The sequence below is a fragment of the Falco punctatus genome, assembly GCF_963210335.1.
Source record: "Falco punctatus genome assembly, chromosome: 7".
Taxonomy (NCBI): Eukaryota; Metazoa; Chordata; class Aves; order Falconiformes; family Falconidae; genus Falco; species Falco punctatus.
Window position 1 is genome coordinate 32,095,635 of NC_137587.1, and position 18,024 is coordinate 32,113,658.

General features: G+C 43.0%; 1 protein-coding gene across 1 annotated transcript; it reads right to left on the minus strand.

Moving 5' to 3' along the window:
- Window positions 1-2,441: 2,441 nt before the first annotated feature.
- LOC308067429 (alpha-1-antiproteinase 2-like) lies at window positions 2,442-12,990 on the minus strand. The gene is made up of 4 exons (XM_080396286.1): window positions 8,939-12,990; window positions 7,670-7,940; window positions 5,727-5,874; window positions 2,442-5,118 (listed from the first exon to the last, which is right to left on the minus strand). The coding sequence occupies exons 1-4, from the start codon at window positions 9,576-9,578 to the stop codon at window positions 4,924-4,926; spliced, it is 1,254 nt and encodes a 417-aa protein (XP_080252412.1). The 5' UTR covers window positions 9,579-12,990; the 3' UTR covers window positions 2,442-4,923.
- Between the last annotated feature and the right edge of the window lie 5,034 nt (window positions 12,991-18,024).

An 18,024-nucleotide genomic window follows, 5' to 3' on the forward strand; every position in this document is an offset into this window, starting at 1 on the left:
GTGCCATCACCTAGGCACTGGGAGAAGGGACCTCTGGGACACTCGTATCACCCTGTGAAGCTGATCTTGTGCTAAAACACTGCCTTTTGGGTAAACCCACGATTTACTCCTGCTTCTGCTCTAAACACCACAAAAGCTGGCATCCGGGGTAGCTTTACCATTCCTTTTCCAGACACAGCATGTGTCTACTTGTGAGTCTCTTGCATATTTCTGCCCCCCTTCCCTTCTCAGAAATCTCTGGGATCATCCTCCCATGGCTGTGCTGCTGCGTGCACCATGTTCTGTGCTTTCCCATGGGTGCTGACATCCTCTGACTTGCTGCTGAAACAGGGACTTTTGGTGCCACAGCCTCAGTGCACCCTGGGGCTGCTCACCCGCTGCCTTCCCCTTTTGCCAAAGAGGACAAGTTGGACAGGTCTGTTGTCACTGATACATCATTGCATCTGGTGTGGCAGCCCTCCAGGTGTCTCTTAACAGAGAGAAGCTGTAGACAGTTGTGCGGTAGTGGGTGCTGGTGCCTCCTCATTGAAAGCTCCCATTTTCCCCAGCCCTGGGGTCTTGCTCAGTGTCTCTGACATCCTGCAGTAATTACGATGACAGAGAGCAAGTGAGATACTAGCCACCCTTGTTCACATCTGTGGCCTGAAACAGCCCCTACCTTGAGTTTTGGTCAGGGGAACACCATGTTCTGGCAGGACTGCCTCTTCTTGAACGGCCGAGGCTTTGGTCATGCTGCTCCACTCATTTCAGAGATTACCTTGCACTGTGTGGGTATTTTCATATCACATACAGCAAGCAAGAAAGCAATGGGGCTGTTCTGTCCTTTGGCTCTACCCAGGGGTGCAGGGCACTCAGTATTACCAGTTTTTTTGCACCCAGTTAACAGAGTAGGTGGCTTGAATTACCACCGATTTCTTATACTCAAAATCCTGTTATGGTGAAAAAACCCATGCCTTGTATGCAAAGATAAGAATTTATCAGCAGAATATTTAAAATCTTAACAGTTTTAACCAAGAATTGTTAGTCTGGTTACAATACTGAAACTTTCAATTCAGATTATGTGTTGTTAAAATTAATACACACAAACTTTTTAGTATCTTCCCCATTCTCTGGTGTTATGCTCACCCTTTCTCTGGCCCACTGGCTCCTCAGGTTGATGGCTTCAGCCCTAAGGGAAGGAGGTGGCAGGATGGCAGCATCCTGCACCCTTGCTGGGGGGAGTACAATGGTGGTGGATGCAACCTCTGTGCTCTGGAGCCTGCCTGGGGTCATTTTTATACATTCACTGGTGTGCTCTACCCCTTGCTCTTCCTTCATTGGTTCACAGGTCCACACTACGTGTGAGTTTACTACCTGTGCTGTGGTTTACACACACTGGGTACTCAGTCTCTGTTATCCCTCAAACTGGTTTTACCCAGCTTGCAAGGCTGCTGTCCTTTGATGACCAGTAACTGAGCACTGCAAGCTGGTATAGCCCTGAAGCCTCCAATTTCATCCTGTGCCTCTACTCTTCAGTCCCCTGCTATCATCCTGCCATGCCTGTACTCCTTCATTTTTCATTCTAGGGCCATAGACAACTTCACTTTAAGAATAACTACTTAATATCTCCTAGTTACAGAAATATCTAGATGTGTAACTATGTAAATGTTATACCATACAATCATATAAAGCTAAGGAACAATTTCAGAAAATAGGGTAATAGTACCTGATTGCTGGATAATTACTGTAACAAACAAAGAAGCTAAAAAAAAAATAACAAACCCCAGGCAGGCTAGGACAAGTCCAAGCAAAGCCTGACAAGTGCAGAGACCTGAGGCCTGTGCTGCCAGTTTAACACAAGGCAGGTAGCTGTGTGACAAGCAACAACACTGCTGTATTTGCAAGGCTAAAGGCTATGCTGACCCATGTCTGTCTCCATGCTGAACAAGAGATGTCAGACTACACCTGCCTGAAGTGTAAATGTGAGATTCCCCCTTGACTTTGTAGCGGGGCTGAGGGATGGGGGGGGGGGGGGGGGGGGGGGGGAAGTGAGGGGAGTTTTGGTTCCCTTCCTCCAGGTACAGCCTTGGATGGTAGTGAGAAAAGAGCAAAACATACCCCAAGTGCCTCCTTCCAGAAACAGTGTGTGAGCCAGGGAGGCTGTTGCAGCCTGGTGATGTTGTCTGTGGAGCACGTGGAGGCTGCTGGGCTACAGCCGATGGCATAGCCCTGGTGCAGTCAGTGAGACAGGGGTTTCTGCCTGGCCAGAGGACAACCAGGGTGCCCAAACCTGGGATCACCACAAGCACAGCTGTGAATCACATCCCCACACTCTATAGCTGTGTCGACAGCTAATGAACCTGGTCGTTAATTGCTCCCAAGGTGAGCCTTTGGCTCATTTATATCCACATATCACCTACCGGCCTGAACAGAAATAGTTCCTGCAGAACAGAAATAGTGACCTGCAGCCCTGCCTTTCTGCCCAGCCTTCCCGGCTGTGCTATGCCCTTGAGGTGGTCTGTGGGAGGCAAGGAACCCTGTTGCCTCACGCCCTCCATTTCTTGGGAAGGAGGAGAGCAGGACCTGCTGGTGGAGCAGGCAACACAGCCGAGCCAGCAGCGTCCACCGCCCGCATGAACAAACGGCGCCAGTGGGTGGGAGAGGTAAAATGTTAGTCTGCAGGAGGGAGAGTGGGAGGCTGTGAAAAAGATCTGGTGCAGAGAGGAAACACGAAGAGCAAGCGTAATAGGGAAAATCTGTTTGGTGTTGCAGCGACGAGAGCAGGTTTAGGGGAGTAGGACTCGGTGGATGTGAGGGGAGAGCTGAGAATGGGCCACAAAACAAATGGCATAGCGCAGCATGGACGTAGGCAGGGAGCAAGCTGTCTGCTGCTCTTTTGTGCTAAGTGTGGTGCCTGCCTCTTCTTCCACACTGTCTCTGGCAAATCCTGCAGTGGAAAATCACAGCACGATGTCAATACACCAGGAGCTATTGCCTGATAAAGCAAGTCTGGCAGACAGCTCCTGGATGCCGATCTTGACATTGGCAGGAAATCCCCTGCGGGAATGGCAGACACCCCTCATCACTGCCGCTCTGTCTCCCATGGCTGGCACACAGGTACCGCATCATTCGCTGTCCCTGCAACCTCTCCAACACATTTTGCAAACACATGGAAATTGTATAGAGGGGAAGCACAAGCTGTGGAGTGACGGTTCTGTGTGGCAGCATGTCTGCCCCTGCACCTCCCTCCTACAGCACTGTGCATCTGGGACCTCTGTTTCTTCCACATTTCTTGATGTAAAATGAGGATCACTCTACTAAAATCAATTATGTCAGTTTTTCAACTGGTGCAAATTGGTGCTACTCTAGGGAATTCAATACATAGCGAAGGATCTCAGCTCTGTGAGCTCTCATCTCTAATGTTTACAGGCTGAATGCCCGTTCTTGAACAGTAGTTGACAGTAGGAGTGATGCTGGCTAAGACTGACCCTATTGATGCTGCACTGTGCAGTCATATTTCAGGAGGACAAGAAACCTGCACAGTCAGACAGGGTACCTTATGAATTATATCCCTGTGTGGATGTCAGGCCACAAAGCCACCCAAGCAGATGGAGGTGAGTGCAGGAAGGAGCCAGGAAGATGATGTAGTGCACATGCATCTCTTTCACTGGGAGCCCTGCCATCAATGCCTGTCATCAAAATGCTTTAGTCAAAAAACACCATCAAGCACCACATGTAAGAGTTAACAGGAACATTTACTATGAAGACAGAGCAGAAAGGAGGCTTTCCTTTTGGCTGTGAAAGGGGAGACAGTCCTTGGCACCAGACTCATTAAAAGTATGATTTTATTTCAGAGAGGGCACACAAGACCTTGCTGAGGCTGTGTTAGCTTTCCAAGCTGTTTGACTGCTCCCAGTGTGATTCCCATGCCATGCCACCATTTCATCGCCTTAAAAAACCCACAACTGTAGGGAAGAAAGGGGCAACTGTGCTCTTTCTGGTACCTGTTGCCAAGGCAGGTCTGTTGAAAGCAGTCACCAGCCAGCCCTCAAGCCACCCCCTGGTTCAGGCAATCTGCTTATTGGGTGCTCCCTACCTACTTTTTTGGATGTAAAGAGGACAGCACTTGAAATATCTACAATTTTCTAGACCATCATTATATGTTTTCCACAAATCTCAGCTGACAGCATGCTTGTGTAATTACCATCCAAATACCTCGCCTGTCCATCCAACTACCTCCTCCTTCTGACCACTGATGGTTACATGTGTGAGCAGTCAGCTGCTTGCAAGAGCTAGCTAAGTCTTTCAAATTGGCATTATGTAGTTGAAAAGTCTTTGGGTTCAAGAGCAGATTTGATCCTTCTGCTCTGTTTTGAGTTGCAAGAAACTCAGGAAGATTTGCTGCTAGATTAATAGTAAAAATGACAGAATGTTTCTGGTGGAGAAAGCAGATTTCTTTCTCTGTTGAAGACAGCTTTTCACGTTCCCAGTGCTGCCTCCACTAGAAGCTTCTGTTTCTCGTGACCCTGCATTGTTGATTCAACTCTTCCCATCTCTTGTTTACTTACTTATGGCAAATTACAACCACTTCTGCTTTGTTTGCAAGAGTGTTAATCATTTTACCTGCTACTCTGGCTGACAACCACATATTAAGCAAGAGTCTTCTGTTGTAATACAGATGTCTCTCTCTGAATGCTGGCAAGTCTTAGGTCTTCCCTTGGCTTTCAGTCAAGTAAAAAAGTCATTCTTTGCTAGCTCAATTTAAAACATTTTCCTTGTTTCTTTTAAGCAAGTGTCTCGATCAATACCAGCAGTTTTTGGTAAATGGCATAGAATGACAACTCTTGCTAAGAAACTATATACTAGGCTAGTACAAATGGAAATAACTCACATGCAGTTTCACATCTTCTTTAATCAGCAATAGCAAGCAGAATTCATGTCACTTCAACTAGTGATAGTTGGGTTAACTATTTTTCCTATGAAGAGTGTACTGTTTGTATCTCTATCAAAAATCAGCATGAGGAAAGGACGGTTGAATTCAATGGTTGGATGAATAGACAGTGTCAGTATTTCAGCAGCAGTTCCTGCTGCTGCCTCAGTACCTCTCTCATCAACATCCAGAGCAGCCTTATGAACAACCTAAGAAGAAGAGAACAGACAGTCATTCTGGGCAGACAGCAGCCACCTGGGAGATGAATCAGACCCCTTTTAAAGCAGCCCTGTTTTGAAGGATCCATTGCAAAGTGAGTAGAAGCCACAGAGATGTGAGCTGTGTTGTAGTCATGGCTGCTCTAAATAAGCAGAGTGATGGAGATACAGAAATGTCCTAAAAAAAAAGTCCCAGGCTATTTTTCCTCTGTCCCAAAGATTGGATGAAGGATGAAGGCTCCACTTGTAAGAGTTTCTATCTCTAAAACTGAGTCTCTAGGGTAGGAGGACAGGCTGTGGTGTGCCCAGGAGTGTTACTGACTCCTGTCAAGGAGCTGGGTCCTCTCATGTTTCAGATACTGTCCAGGAAATCTTGGCCAATACCCGTCTTGGAAAAAACAGGTGTGCAGCAAAGTGATCTGATCTCCACTGTCACTGAGGGCCAAACTCTTCTTGTAAGCTTACTAGCTGAGGCCAGGGTGAGCCCAGCTGCAGGCAAGCTGGGAGCCAAATTTAGCTGGTGTTTCTGGATGCTACCACAGAGGTGTTTTCCTGCATGTTCGTGAAAGAAAGGAGAGGGCCAACAGCCATGGACTTACTTTAGAAACCTTCAGGTCTGGGGTGCCAGTGATGCCAGAGAGATCTGCCTGGTCAGTGAACACATCCACAATTCCCATCTTGTTAAGAGTGTTCGTTATTTCGTAGCTCCCAGAAATAGAAAATTTGGGGAAGTAGAGGCTCACCAAGCTGTTATGTAGAAGAGAAACACAGAAGGTAGTGAAAAATCCTCACCAAGGTAAATGATGGTGAGAAAGCTCTGTAATTCCCACGAGTGTCAAACCCCAGTGGCTTAGACCCTGAGTATACAATAAGCACTAATTCAGTTGCTGATGCTGATGGTGACACAAGCACTATGATTCTTACTACTACTAATACTAATACTATCTATCTGGTATTCTGCTTCAGCAAATCCGAGAGTGGTCTGCAAAGGAGGACAGTAACAAGATCCCCTCTTCACAGCTAGAGAAGACAAGGTGCAAAGGTGACAACCATGCTGCTCAAGCAGGTGAAGACCTGAAGTTGGGCACAGACAAGGTCTGCCTGGGGACAAGTGTAACAAACCCCAGCACTTTGAAAGTGAAGCAGCGTTTTTGGCATAACTGTGGCATTTGGTATGGCTCCAGGGAAGGTCTGTGCCCTGCTGCCTGCACCTTTGGACACCCCTATCCTCTAATCTTCTTCCTGTGGGTTGGCTGTGATCGAGTTTGCCTTTAACTACGAGCTATCTGTAGGCAGCTCCTGCATAGTGTGCTTTCTGTTGGATTTCTCTTCATGTACTGTCTAAGGATCCTCAGAGCCTCCAAGTCGCCTGCTGCAATGGTTCCCTTTAGGTAGCTCAAGTCTTTTGCTGTCTCACTCAAAGACAGCCTGGCTTGAATAGCAAAACAAATAGGAACCAAACCACACAGCTGTAGCCTTTATCTGATAGTGTCCAGTGCACTAGAAGATGGGACCAAGTGTATTAGCACTGGCATCAAGATAATAATAGATCTGAAACTACCATCCAGTTCTCACAACATCTCCCATAAAGAGCTTATTCCTGTGTTGATCTTGAAGGCACTTGAACCAAGAATTCATTTAGATAAGGATTTTTCCTGATTTTGCAGCTGAGAATTATATATTTGTATTTTTCATATTTGAGGTATCACATTAATAGCTCATAACCAGTTTGTTACCCACTATGTTTTTATTAACTGTGCTGGTATTTCTATAATGATGCACCAAGAATCGTGGCTGTGAACTGCACAGCCTTATTACTTGTGAGTCAGGGCTGAGCTTGGTATTAGGCACACATTAACTTGATATTACTCATCTACTGGTGCTAAGAGCTCTTCCCTCCGAGACAAAGAAAGTTGTAAAACATGTCAGCTGATGTTAGTGTCAATGGTAGGAGCTACAACAGAACCTCATTAGATTCTTACAGTTTTAAAACCAAAATGTCAGAAAATCAGCACACCTGCAATTAATCACCAGCCTGTTCTAACAACCACTGTGTGCTGCAATGGTTCTTGTAAGGAAGATATTTGTGTAGGACATGTTAAGTATGTAAGCATTGCTACAAACTGTTTATAGTTTATTTAAGGTTTAGTACATATGTCTGACTCATGCTGTGTTCAGTGACATATAAGAGGTAAAACATACTGGCTGAAACCTCAGTATGGGAGATCTGCCTTAGAATTTCCACCTTCCCACTCAGACAATGGACTGTTTTAGAAGTGTCGGTTGAGGCTTGCTATTCGGGACTCCTGGGAGCCCATCAGGATGGTCTCCACTCTAGTGAGGAAAGCAGCAAGTCATGTAGGCATCAACAAAAGAATAGTTAAATACCAGCCAGCTGCAAGATATTTACAGCTAGGATGCACAAGCCAAAAATAACCCACTCAGTTCCCAGAACCAGCAAATTCATAGTGTTTGCATTCCCCAAAAAAGTAAAAAAGACTATAAATCTAGGTGCTGCTGCAACTGACTGGCAGAAGATTACCTCTGGAAGAGATGTTCTGACCATTCCTGGACGGTTTCCTTGACCAGAGTTTCCTCTAACTGCTTCATTTTCCCTTTTGCTGGCAGAACCAGAAATGCCGTAGCACTCCCATTATAATGAAGACGTACCACTGTGCATGACAGCTCCTCATCAAAATAGAGGTCGAATCTGCCTGTCTGGTACATCATAGGGACTTTCACAGTCATTTCAGCATCCACAAAGAACTCCCTTTCTTCGGTATGCTCTGGTTTAAAAGGCTTTTCCCAGCTGCCTGATAGAGAGAGGGAGAATACAACTGAATATCCATGCCTCGTCCCATCATAAACTGTATTTTATGTAACTAGTAATAATATTCACCTATTGGTCCATTTGTTAAATTCAGAATTTTCAAATATAATATTTTGAAAAGTGTATCACAGGAAGGCAAATATCTTTTACCTGGTCAAAAGAGTGCATTAGATTTAAATTTCACTTTATTTTTTCAGATGCTAGTTAATGAACTAATTAGGCATTTTCTTCATACCTACCACTACTTTTCTGTTTAGGTGATCTACGTGGCCTTTCTGTAAGTTGTCATTTAAGGGCTTACTTGACTTCGTGTGTTCTCACGTACTGTATGCATTTCATTTCTGTTGACTCTAATCATAAGCCTCAATTTGTAGATAAAATTAATGCAGGATTTCATCTCTCTGTTGTTATGTCAGGCTTAAGAGCACACCACCTATTTTGCATCAGAAATGCACCATGTTTCAAATTTGTTCCTTGAAATATCCTCTCCTGTTCATCCCTGGCTTCTTCCATATATAAATATGTTAGTGTCTATACATAAAGGATTCTGATAGAAAAATAAAAAAAAGAGTATGTAGTAAATTAGGCCATTGAATCATGCATACTTTTAAAGAGAGGTATTAAAAGGATTAGGTCATGCGTGCATCTCAGCTCCTTCACTGAAAATTGGAAGAACATGGGGCAATCATCAGTTATGGCTAAACCTATGAAAGTGAGCTCGGGCTGCACAGGAAGCTGCGGCTTGGATCAGAGGTCCTGCAGCTGCCACAAAAAGAACCAAGCCTGTGTGGCCCCTGGCTGCCTCCTCGTGCCAAGCAGGGTCCTGCCACCTCTCCACCACCTCCAGTATGCCATTAGAGGCTCTTCTGACCCAGCAAAGGGCATTTGAAATTTCCCCCAGACCAAATTTCAAATGAGGTAGCTGACATTAGATCTATTGATAAGAATGAATAACGTGAATGCAAGTCCTAGAGGACTTACCTTTAAAGAAAACAAAGGTAGCCAGAAGCATTACAGTCTGTGGATCCATGTCCTTGACCAAATCAGCAATTTTCCCATGTGTTTTCCTCTCTATATAATCATTGATCTGCTTCTCAGCCTCCATGGGATTATTGAAGTCAGTGGTAAAAGCCTCCAGCTGATACAGAGCTTTAGTATCATCTAAAAATTTTTTTAGAGGTTTCAGCTTCTCTGTTAGAAAGATGGCATTCCCCATGTTGAGCTGGACCCCGCCCTCGGGATGGCTCAGCATGTGGATGAGGTTGTGGAAGCCTTCCTGTATTTCTTTCTCCTGAATCTCTGTAAGGTTGAAGGTGAGTCCTTCCAGGATCTGAGTCTGAGTGGTTGATCTAGCCCCTAGGGCCAGCATTGCAAATGCAGTGGAGATGCTTACAGGAGAGAAGAAAATGTTCTTATTAGGTGCCTCCAGTGTAATCTCTTTAAAAAACTGAAATGCAAAGTCAGCATTGTTTGGCACCAGTTTGAGGCAAGCAATTGCTTCATGTGCATGGTGTTTATGTTCATTTGTATCATGTCCATTGTGGTGGCTGGGTAGAAGCTGACCATGGGCAACAGCATGAAGCCCAGCCAGAAGCAAACTCATGTAGAATGTGGTCTTCATCTTCTTGTATTAAAGTCCTATGGAACAAAGGAGAAACTATTACTAACATAAGTAAATTAATTAAGTAGAAATAGTTATTCTGTCATTTCCAGTGAATAAGAAATCTTAACTCTTTCTTTTGTCTTCAGCTCTTGGCAGATTTTTATTATTCCCCACCTCCATCCCCTTGGCCTCCTGGCAAGTCTCTGCCAATTCTTCCTACCACCCTCACCTTAAACACCTGTGCAGGCAAAATTCAGCATGGATTAGGTGAATACACAGCAACCTCAGCATGCCAGAGAGTGGAACATATTCCATCAGAAAACACACTATGGCTAATCACTGGAAGGTTGTGATACTACCATGTTTTTGTCAGTAATGGTCTAAGACAATTCCTGGAAAGTGCATCATAGGAGAAGTCTGGATGGTTTGTGAGTAAAGGGAGGAAGAGGAAATCCATGCAAGTGGGCAGCAATCAGTAGCTACATACAAACAGAATTTGAGCAAACAGGCATGAAGGAAATCTTTAAATAAACTTTTGGTCAGGTTGGTAAGGCACCCTATTTCAAGACAGGACAAACGATGGCAGCTGTTTTTCAGTAGCAAATAGAATATAAAGCCCTATATCTCTAAGGAATAGGTGCTCTTTCTTTCTGAATAAAAGTGATTAAACACTTTAAATAAATAAATAAGAACCTGAAGTAATATGTTGTCTCTTAATAGACAAACTGAACCATTGGAGTGGGTTCATTTTCAGCACAGCAGCAGAAGTCGTTGTCATTAACAAAAAAAAGGCCTTATTTTTATCAGATGCTCTGCTGGTCAAAGGGCGATACATTTATCAGCCTGTTAATGCTTGGCTGTGGTAGCTGCATTCCTTTGCAGAGCTGACACTCCACTGTATAAGCTCTTACAGAGGGACCTTGGAAATGTGGATATGAGTATCCCAGTGATCCCCATTTCTGAGGAGAAATCTAGGGCAAAGAAACTGTGACAGACTTGCAAAGAATTTGCGGAGATAAGCCAGATTTCCTAAAAATTGTGCAAAGAAAGACATATTAAACCAATTGCACCTTTCTGCTCTGGTGTGATTCAACTTGAGAGACTGTTGTCAGAAAGTGCTACGCTCATGGTCCTGCTTTCTCCATAACATCAGAAGGAGGAATTTGTATTATTAGTTGACTACGCAGTTACAGTTAGACATGCATAAGAACAAAACATTTTTGAGCTATAATCAAATATTCAAACATTTACATGTTTGATGTAAGTATTTCTAAAAAGCAGGCCTATTTGCTATAACATCTACTGTGTTACTGACAAATGGAAGAACCATAAGGGTTCTTGGTAACTATATTTTCAATTACTGTGCACAGTAGTTTTAAATTATAGCTTGGCCTTCTCAGATTTTGACATTGAAATGATACTTCTCAATATATCTAGCTACTTGTAACTCAACATTAAGAGCTCCAGTTCTGAATATTTGAAAGCGCTATCACTGAGCCAATGTATTAGTCAGACTTCAAAAAGAAACCAACTCCCGAACAAAAGCATCAGAGCTAAGCCTAATCTATCCCCACATATCCAGCAGGGCGATTCAGAAGCCGCCTCTGGATAAATTATTCACTGTGAACTATTTACTCAGCTGCAGTCATAATTTATTAAGAATAACACGAATACCAAAGAATAAAACATTTCATTTTAAATATAAGTCATCACCTGCTCCCTATCTCATCACATTAATATTTATTATAAAATACAGCAGATAGACTTTTCTATATACACATTCAACTGTCAATTTGTGTTTATTTGGAAAGCAAAATAGACATAGATTTTAGCTGACCTGGCCACATAATTATGGCTAATGTGATATATAGATAGCATGGGTTTGCTGTAAGGATTCTGTAAAATATCAGCTACAGTTTTCTGAAGGTTTTTTCCTATCCTGATACTTTGCTCTATGTAGTTATGACATGTTTGCATTTCATGGTTAATTTATGTACTTTCATGGAATTAATTTCATTTTATTACAGCTCTGAATTCACAGATAATTAAATGCAGTCTGAATCTGAATCATCCATCTGTTACTCAGTACTGGCCAACCACAAACAGTCAAGACATATGATTCAGCCCTCACAAAAATCTTGATAATGGTTGATTTTAAAATCATAAGATTATAAAAGACTCAGTAGCTGCAGTTTGTAGAGGCCTTTTTTGTTGTTTAAGCCTTGAATAAAGAAGTGGCCCACTCTAATAGGCCCTTCTTTGAAATGTAAAGGTACATTTATAATAGACTTTGCATCCTGTAAGCCTTTAGAATATGATTTGTGATTGTTATTTCATACTTTATATTTACTTTTCCATTTGATATTATTGTGGCTTTTAGTTTAGCAAGTGATCAGCCAATGATAAATTGACAACAGAGATCCTTTCAGTATGAAGCAGAAGATGCAGATTCTCATATGGTCTTAATGATCGAGGGATTTTCTTACTAAGCATATTTGCTAACAATTTATTAAAAAGCAAAGAGCTGAGACGCTGTGCTAAAAAGACCTCAGTGAATTCCCTGTCTGAAAGGACTATTTTTGCAGGAAACTTCCATTTTAAGACCTTTACTCATATAATAAAAACAATTTGTTCATCAACATGGGAGTAGAAGTGGAAAGCTCTTCAAAATCTAATTCCAAATCTACACTGACTTGTTGAACAGCCTGGAAGGAAACCTGTTTTGTTCTCTTTGTCTATGTTATGCAATGACAACATATTTGTGGTATTCAAAAGGTTGCTTTCATGAAGAGCTTTCAATCAAACCAGACAATGGCACAAGAGCATGCCAACACCTGGAGGACAGTGTTCCTTTAAGCAATTTATCTGTAATAGACTTCATAATGACACTTGTTGAATGTATTATCTCTTCCCTGTTATGCAATCTTCCCTACCATGCAACCCAGAATGGCAATACTTATTTTGGACAGTATATTCTAGGAAGAAGATGTAGAAAACTGGGATTGGCTGAAGTTACCTTAGAATAATTCTGCGAGAAGACCTGGAAGGGAGCTGGACTAAGTTTTCTGACTGACAGAGCCTGTTTCTTTGTGGATATAGCTAATTTTTCCACTTTAGGGCTAATTTTTATCTCTATGATTTGGAGAAACAATTCGGAAATAAATTTTCTGCCTTTAGATTACCACGTAATAGTACAGGAGATTAATATTCATCCTATGCTATTCCCATGAGGGGTCCTCACTGATAATCTCATTTCAGACAACATGAAAATTTGCACTGCTCAAAAACGTATGCAAGCTTGATATAGAAAAGCCGTTTGCTCACCAGATGGTGCTGCTTCCCTCCTGATTGCTTCTAAATGAGGAAATGTAAGAAATCTGTTTCCTGAAAGCTCACTGGGAGAGCACCAGGTACACCAAGACATGCCCCCGTCGCCCCCCACCCCACCCCCCCCAGTGGTATCTGATGAAGTAATCTCAGCTTCTCAGGGCCATATAAAACATTTAAACAAACAAATAAAAACAAATCACCTAAGCACACAAAAAAAGTCACAAAAGGAAGACTTGACATCTGTGTGTGAAAAAATTACCTCAGAAGCCTACTGTCTTGGACCACCTACTCACAGGAGCACCACAAACTTAAATGTGCTTTGCTGGCTAGCCAGAAAGATCTCTGTGTACCTCATTGTATGTGCCTGGACATGCTCCAGGGCTTTTCCAGTCTGATCAGCTAGGTGCTTACAACTCTTGTGATTCAGAGTTTTAATGTCTCTGTGCCTGAGGCCCCTGGGAAGATTGCAAGCACTAGCCAAGGGCATTGGATTCTGCAGAGAATCCAACCACTGTGACTATTTCATTAAAAGTAATTCCTTTTGCAGCAGAAATAAGGAAGCCAAGTTTACACTATCCTTTAGAAATGTATGTGACTGTTCACAGAGCTGTTCCCAGTGCCATCTATCTTCTGTAAAACAGCTTAACATTGGAGAGCTCCCCTGGCAAGTGTACCCTCCAAGAGTGACATCACCCACTTCTAGGCCTCCTTTTGCCTGGAAAGAGGTGAACATGAGCTCTCACTCTTCTACCATCAGTATTTTCTGTTGAACTGGAATTACTGCACATAGTCAGGGATGAAGCATCCTTGAGGCCACAGGATAAAAAACAAAATAAAAAAGAACCAGTGCAGTGGTTAGGGCAGTCAGGTGGGACAAAGGAATTTTTCTTCTCTTTTCAAAACAGTAGCAGTGCCAAGAATAGACCAGACCAGGTTCACAGTTTCTACTTTCAAGTGTGCACCTGACCGCTATCCAGTCTCTGGCTCCATGAACATGTTGGCCTCACTGTGATCTTAGCTCCCCTGAGCATGAGGAGAACATAATTTTGTCTCCTTCCCTTTCAATGGCCCTGTAATCTGGTGATTAGAGCAACAGGGAGATGCCTCATCTGAAAGGGAAGCAGACCTTAGATATTCCATTCCCTAAGCAAAGATATTTCTGGTAGACCTTGGATATAAAAATCGGAAGAATTACTTAAAACGAACTGCCAATACATTAGGTATTGCTTAGGATATGCTGGCTCCAGAGATCATCTTGCTTCCCTGCAAGGGAACTGACACCCCACTCTGGCTTTTAGATTCTTACTCCTCCTGTCAGCTACCTGACAATGTGCAGGCAACTTCATGCATAAACTGTGATGCCTATGTCCTTTATATCCAGCTGATCCAATAAAAGCTTCTTTATGACTAGAACAATTCCTAAAACAGACTTCAATATGAGATACAACCCTAGGAAAGACTTAAAATCAATTGCAAGGAACAAGAAGATACATTTTTCAAGTTTCTATAGGAAACAAAAAAATTACTTACAGTAGCTTCCAAGGATCCTGCTGTATTCACTAGGACTACCCTGCAGCTCCCTCTCTTATTTATACTGTAAAGAGCATTATGAAAGCAGAGCGTCCTCTAGAAAACATTAACCAGGGCAGACAAGTGTTATTACTTTAGGAATGGTGCAACAGTGAAGACAATTTTTTGGGGAAGGCACCTGATTTTTGCTGTATACACATGGCCAAACCCTGCCTTTACTTACAACAGTCATGAGTCTTCCTGCATTTCTGCAGATCCTCCTGCTGGGAATCCAGCCCCTCACTCCAGGAAATACTTCACATGCATCATTAACTTCTGTAAAGTGCATGAATTCATACGGTAGAAGTGCTGAAATGAGTAAAACTAAAAACATACATAATACTAGGCAAGAGCCTAAGGAAAAGGCAGCTGGATGCATGCTGCAGCCAGATCTCTTCTTAGTATTTTGCACAGAGATATTTTGCTTCCTCTACACCAGACTTTTAATAGCTTTTATCTGACATATTTGTTTTAAATGATCCACTATTTCTTAATTATCTACATTGCTATTAATAAGGGCCAATTTCTGGGAATATCACTGATAAAATTAAAGCAGTAGTACTGATATTTATAGTGGCTGAGGGTTGCTATAGGGCTGGCTACTTGACAGCAGAGCTGGGCTTTCAGGAGGTCATGGTACCCAGCACACCCTGGCCAAATTGGTGTCACCTGTACCTCATGCAGCAATGAATTGAAGGACAAAGTGTTGCCCTGTGCTCTGCAAGCATGGGCTGACACAAGGTGCAGGCACTGCTGAAATGCAGGCAAGGAAGTGTCAGGCCAGTACACCAGAGCTTGCTTTCACACAGGGGTGAACCCATGTGGTCAGGCCACCTGTGTTTTACATGATCCCCCTTTAAAGCCGAACTCCACGCAGGAGTCTGTGCTTCTGCAGCACCCATAGAAGGGTAGCCACAGGGACTGTGCTAATGTGGGTGTAACCGAGGAACTGGAAAAACAGAGGAACTCAAACAGGTCAGTGCCTAGCTGAATACCTTCCATCCAGGAAGGAGCATCCCCTTGGGAGGTGGGGGATTGCAGGAGAAAAGGTGCTATAATTCATAGAATCATTTAGGTTGGAAAAGACCTGTAAGATTACCAAGTCCAACCATAAACCTAACACTGCCAACCAAATCCACCACTAAACCATGTCCCTAAGGGCCACATCTACACCTCTTTTAAATACTTCCAGGGATAGTGACTCAACCACTTCCCCAGGCAGCCTGTTCCAATGCTTGACAAGCCATTTGGTGAAATTTTTTTTCCCTAATATCCAATATAAATCTCCCTGGCACAACTTGAGGCCATTTCCTCTTGTCCTATTGCTTGTTACTTGGGAGAAGAGACTGACACCCACCTTGCTGCAACCTCCTTGCAGGGAGCTGTAGAGAGCGATAAGGTCTCCCCTGAGCCTCCTTTTCTCCAGGCTAAACAGCCCCAGTTCTCTAGGCTGCTCCTTGTAAGACTTATTCACTAGACCTTTCACCACCTTTGTTGTCCTTCTTCGGACGTGCTTGAGCGCCTCAATGTCTTTCTTGTAATGAATATGTCTTTTCTTGCATTATACTTCAAAGAAGGAATCTTTCAGAAAGAGAAGCTTTAGAATAATGGGATAACTCTTTTGGTGGGTTTTTTGCTCTGGGAAATTCCTCAGTGGTTAAGAACAAATGGAAGTATGTATTTTCCTCTGTTTTCCAGGATGTATCCCTGCACATTTGCAACTACCAGTAGGTGCATCATGGAGGGTTCTGTGCATGCAGGGCTGTCAGAGCTGTTACAAATCATTTCTTTCATGACTTCTGTTTCTCCTCTGCGGGTGTCTCTCACCCATGCAAAGATAAGCAGAGTTCAGATCCAGGCTGCTAGAACATGTGTCTGAATTGTTTACCAGCAAAACCTGTTAATCAGTGAAAAGAACAGCTGGGCACATGCAACCTGTTTCTCTTTAAAATAACAAATGAAAACAGCCTCTGAAGTTACAGAGCATTACCCAGAACCTGTGCAGAGTGAAGATGAATAATACATACACTAAGAGACAAATGAGAACAAAATTAAAGAAGAAAAACCTGCAGCTATGAGTAAAGTTACTGGGAATAGTGAAGAAAAACCCAACTGACTTAACACGACTTAATTTAAGAGTTGTTTAGTGTTGTAATAGAAAGTGCCCTTTACTTGCTGACATTTCTATGGCAGTGCAAGAAGGAAAATGAATGAAATAAAATCTAATCTATATCAATCTCCAATGTTATATGCAATATGTTACCTGATTTTTTTTCCCTCATGTATACAACAATTTCATCCAATCATGTAAATTATCCTGAAATTTGCAGAGACTCTCAATATTTGATGGCAGAATATGTTGCATGTGAACTTGCAGCTCTCTTTTTGTGCAGGCAGAGGGCTTATATAGGCACTGTTCTGATATTTGGAAAGACAGCTCATTAGCTGTAATGCTGTTAGGAATCCTTCCATTTGCTCCTCTTGGCCTGGGACATTAGGTATCCTAATAATTTGAACCCCAAGTTACTTTAGGGGTTTTAAAATTATTATCATTGCAAGATCTTAATAATGCTATTTCATTTTCAGTAAATTGGCAACGTAAAAAAAAAGTGTCATGCAGCATGAATTCCCTTGGAAACAGTCTGGCTGTAGTCCAAAAAGAATTAATTATTTAAATTAGAAGAACGGTATGCTTGCTTCTGTGGCAAAGAAATGCTTTAATATTTTTAAATATTTAACTAATTACTCTGAAAGCTATTCTAAAACACGATGGGTTGCTGTTCTTCTGATGGTGCCCTTTGGAGTACAGAGAGCACACAAGTCCCTGCTATGATAGTGCTGAGGTTAAATGTCAGCATGGAGCTGGTGAATGCTGTATCTTTCTCTCCGCTGCCAGGCTGTTTAATTTGTGGAGCTCTGTTGCTCTCTGTGTTTCAAGGGAAAATGTACTTGTGGTTATGTGAACAGTTCAACAGTGACCTGCTGGAAGAAGTTACCCACAGTGCCAATACAGATCAGGCACAACTGTGTTGTGTCTGCTCCAGTCCTTCCAAGAGAAGATAGGGCAGACCCTTACCTTTAAATTGCTGCTTCCTTGATTTCATGCTGTACTCTGGTCTTGCCCCCTGCCAGCCCCACACAGTAGGTCCAGGCTCACTCCAAGGGGGAACATCTCACTCAGACATTAATTCTAGCCCTGGTAAGGTAATGCACACCTAGCACTGTCCCCAAGCCACCACAGCCACAGTGAGTCCCTACCCTTGCTTTCATTCTAACATCAGTTTATTTCTGGGTCCCAAGAAGACTCTTACTTTCAGTCGCTTCAAAAAATTGGCTTTGAGTCCAGTTCCTCCTCTTCTCAGGCTGTGGCTGCACAACTGCTTTAACTCCACCAAAGTGCAGGATGCTGTTGCCAGGGATGTCTCATCTTCCTGCATCCCTGCCATCTCTCCAGGACAGTCAGTGGGCTGGCACCCAGGACAAGTGAGGAGAGTCTGGGAAACCTGAGCTTGTTCAGCATGGAGAAGAGAAGGTGAAGGGTGAGGCTATACCTGCCATCCTCCTT

What these genes read in the sequence shown, in the direction of transcription:
- LOC308067429 (XM_080396286.1), bottom strand. Translation starts at nt 9,578, where the DNA reads ATGAAGACCACATTCTACATGAGTTTGCTTCTGGCTGGGCTTCATGCT. An exon ending in TACCTTTGTTTTCTTTAAAG is followed by an intron (nt 7,941 to 8,938) that starts GTAAGTCCTCTA and finishes TCTCTCTATCAG; the next exon opens with GCAGCTGGGAAAAGCCTTTT. An exon ending in TCAGAACATCTCTTCCAGAG is followed by an intron (nt 5,875 to 7,669) that starts GTAATCTTCTGC and finishes TCTACATAACAG; the next exon opens with CTTGGTGAGCCTCTACTTCC.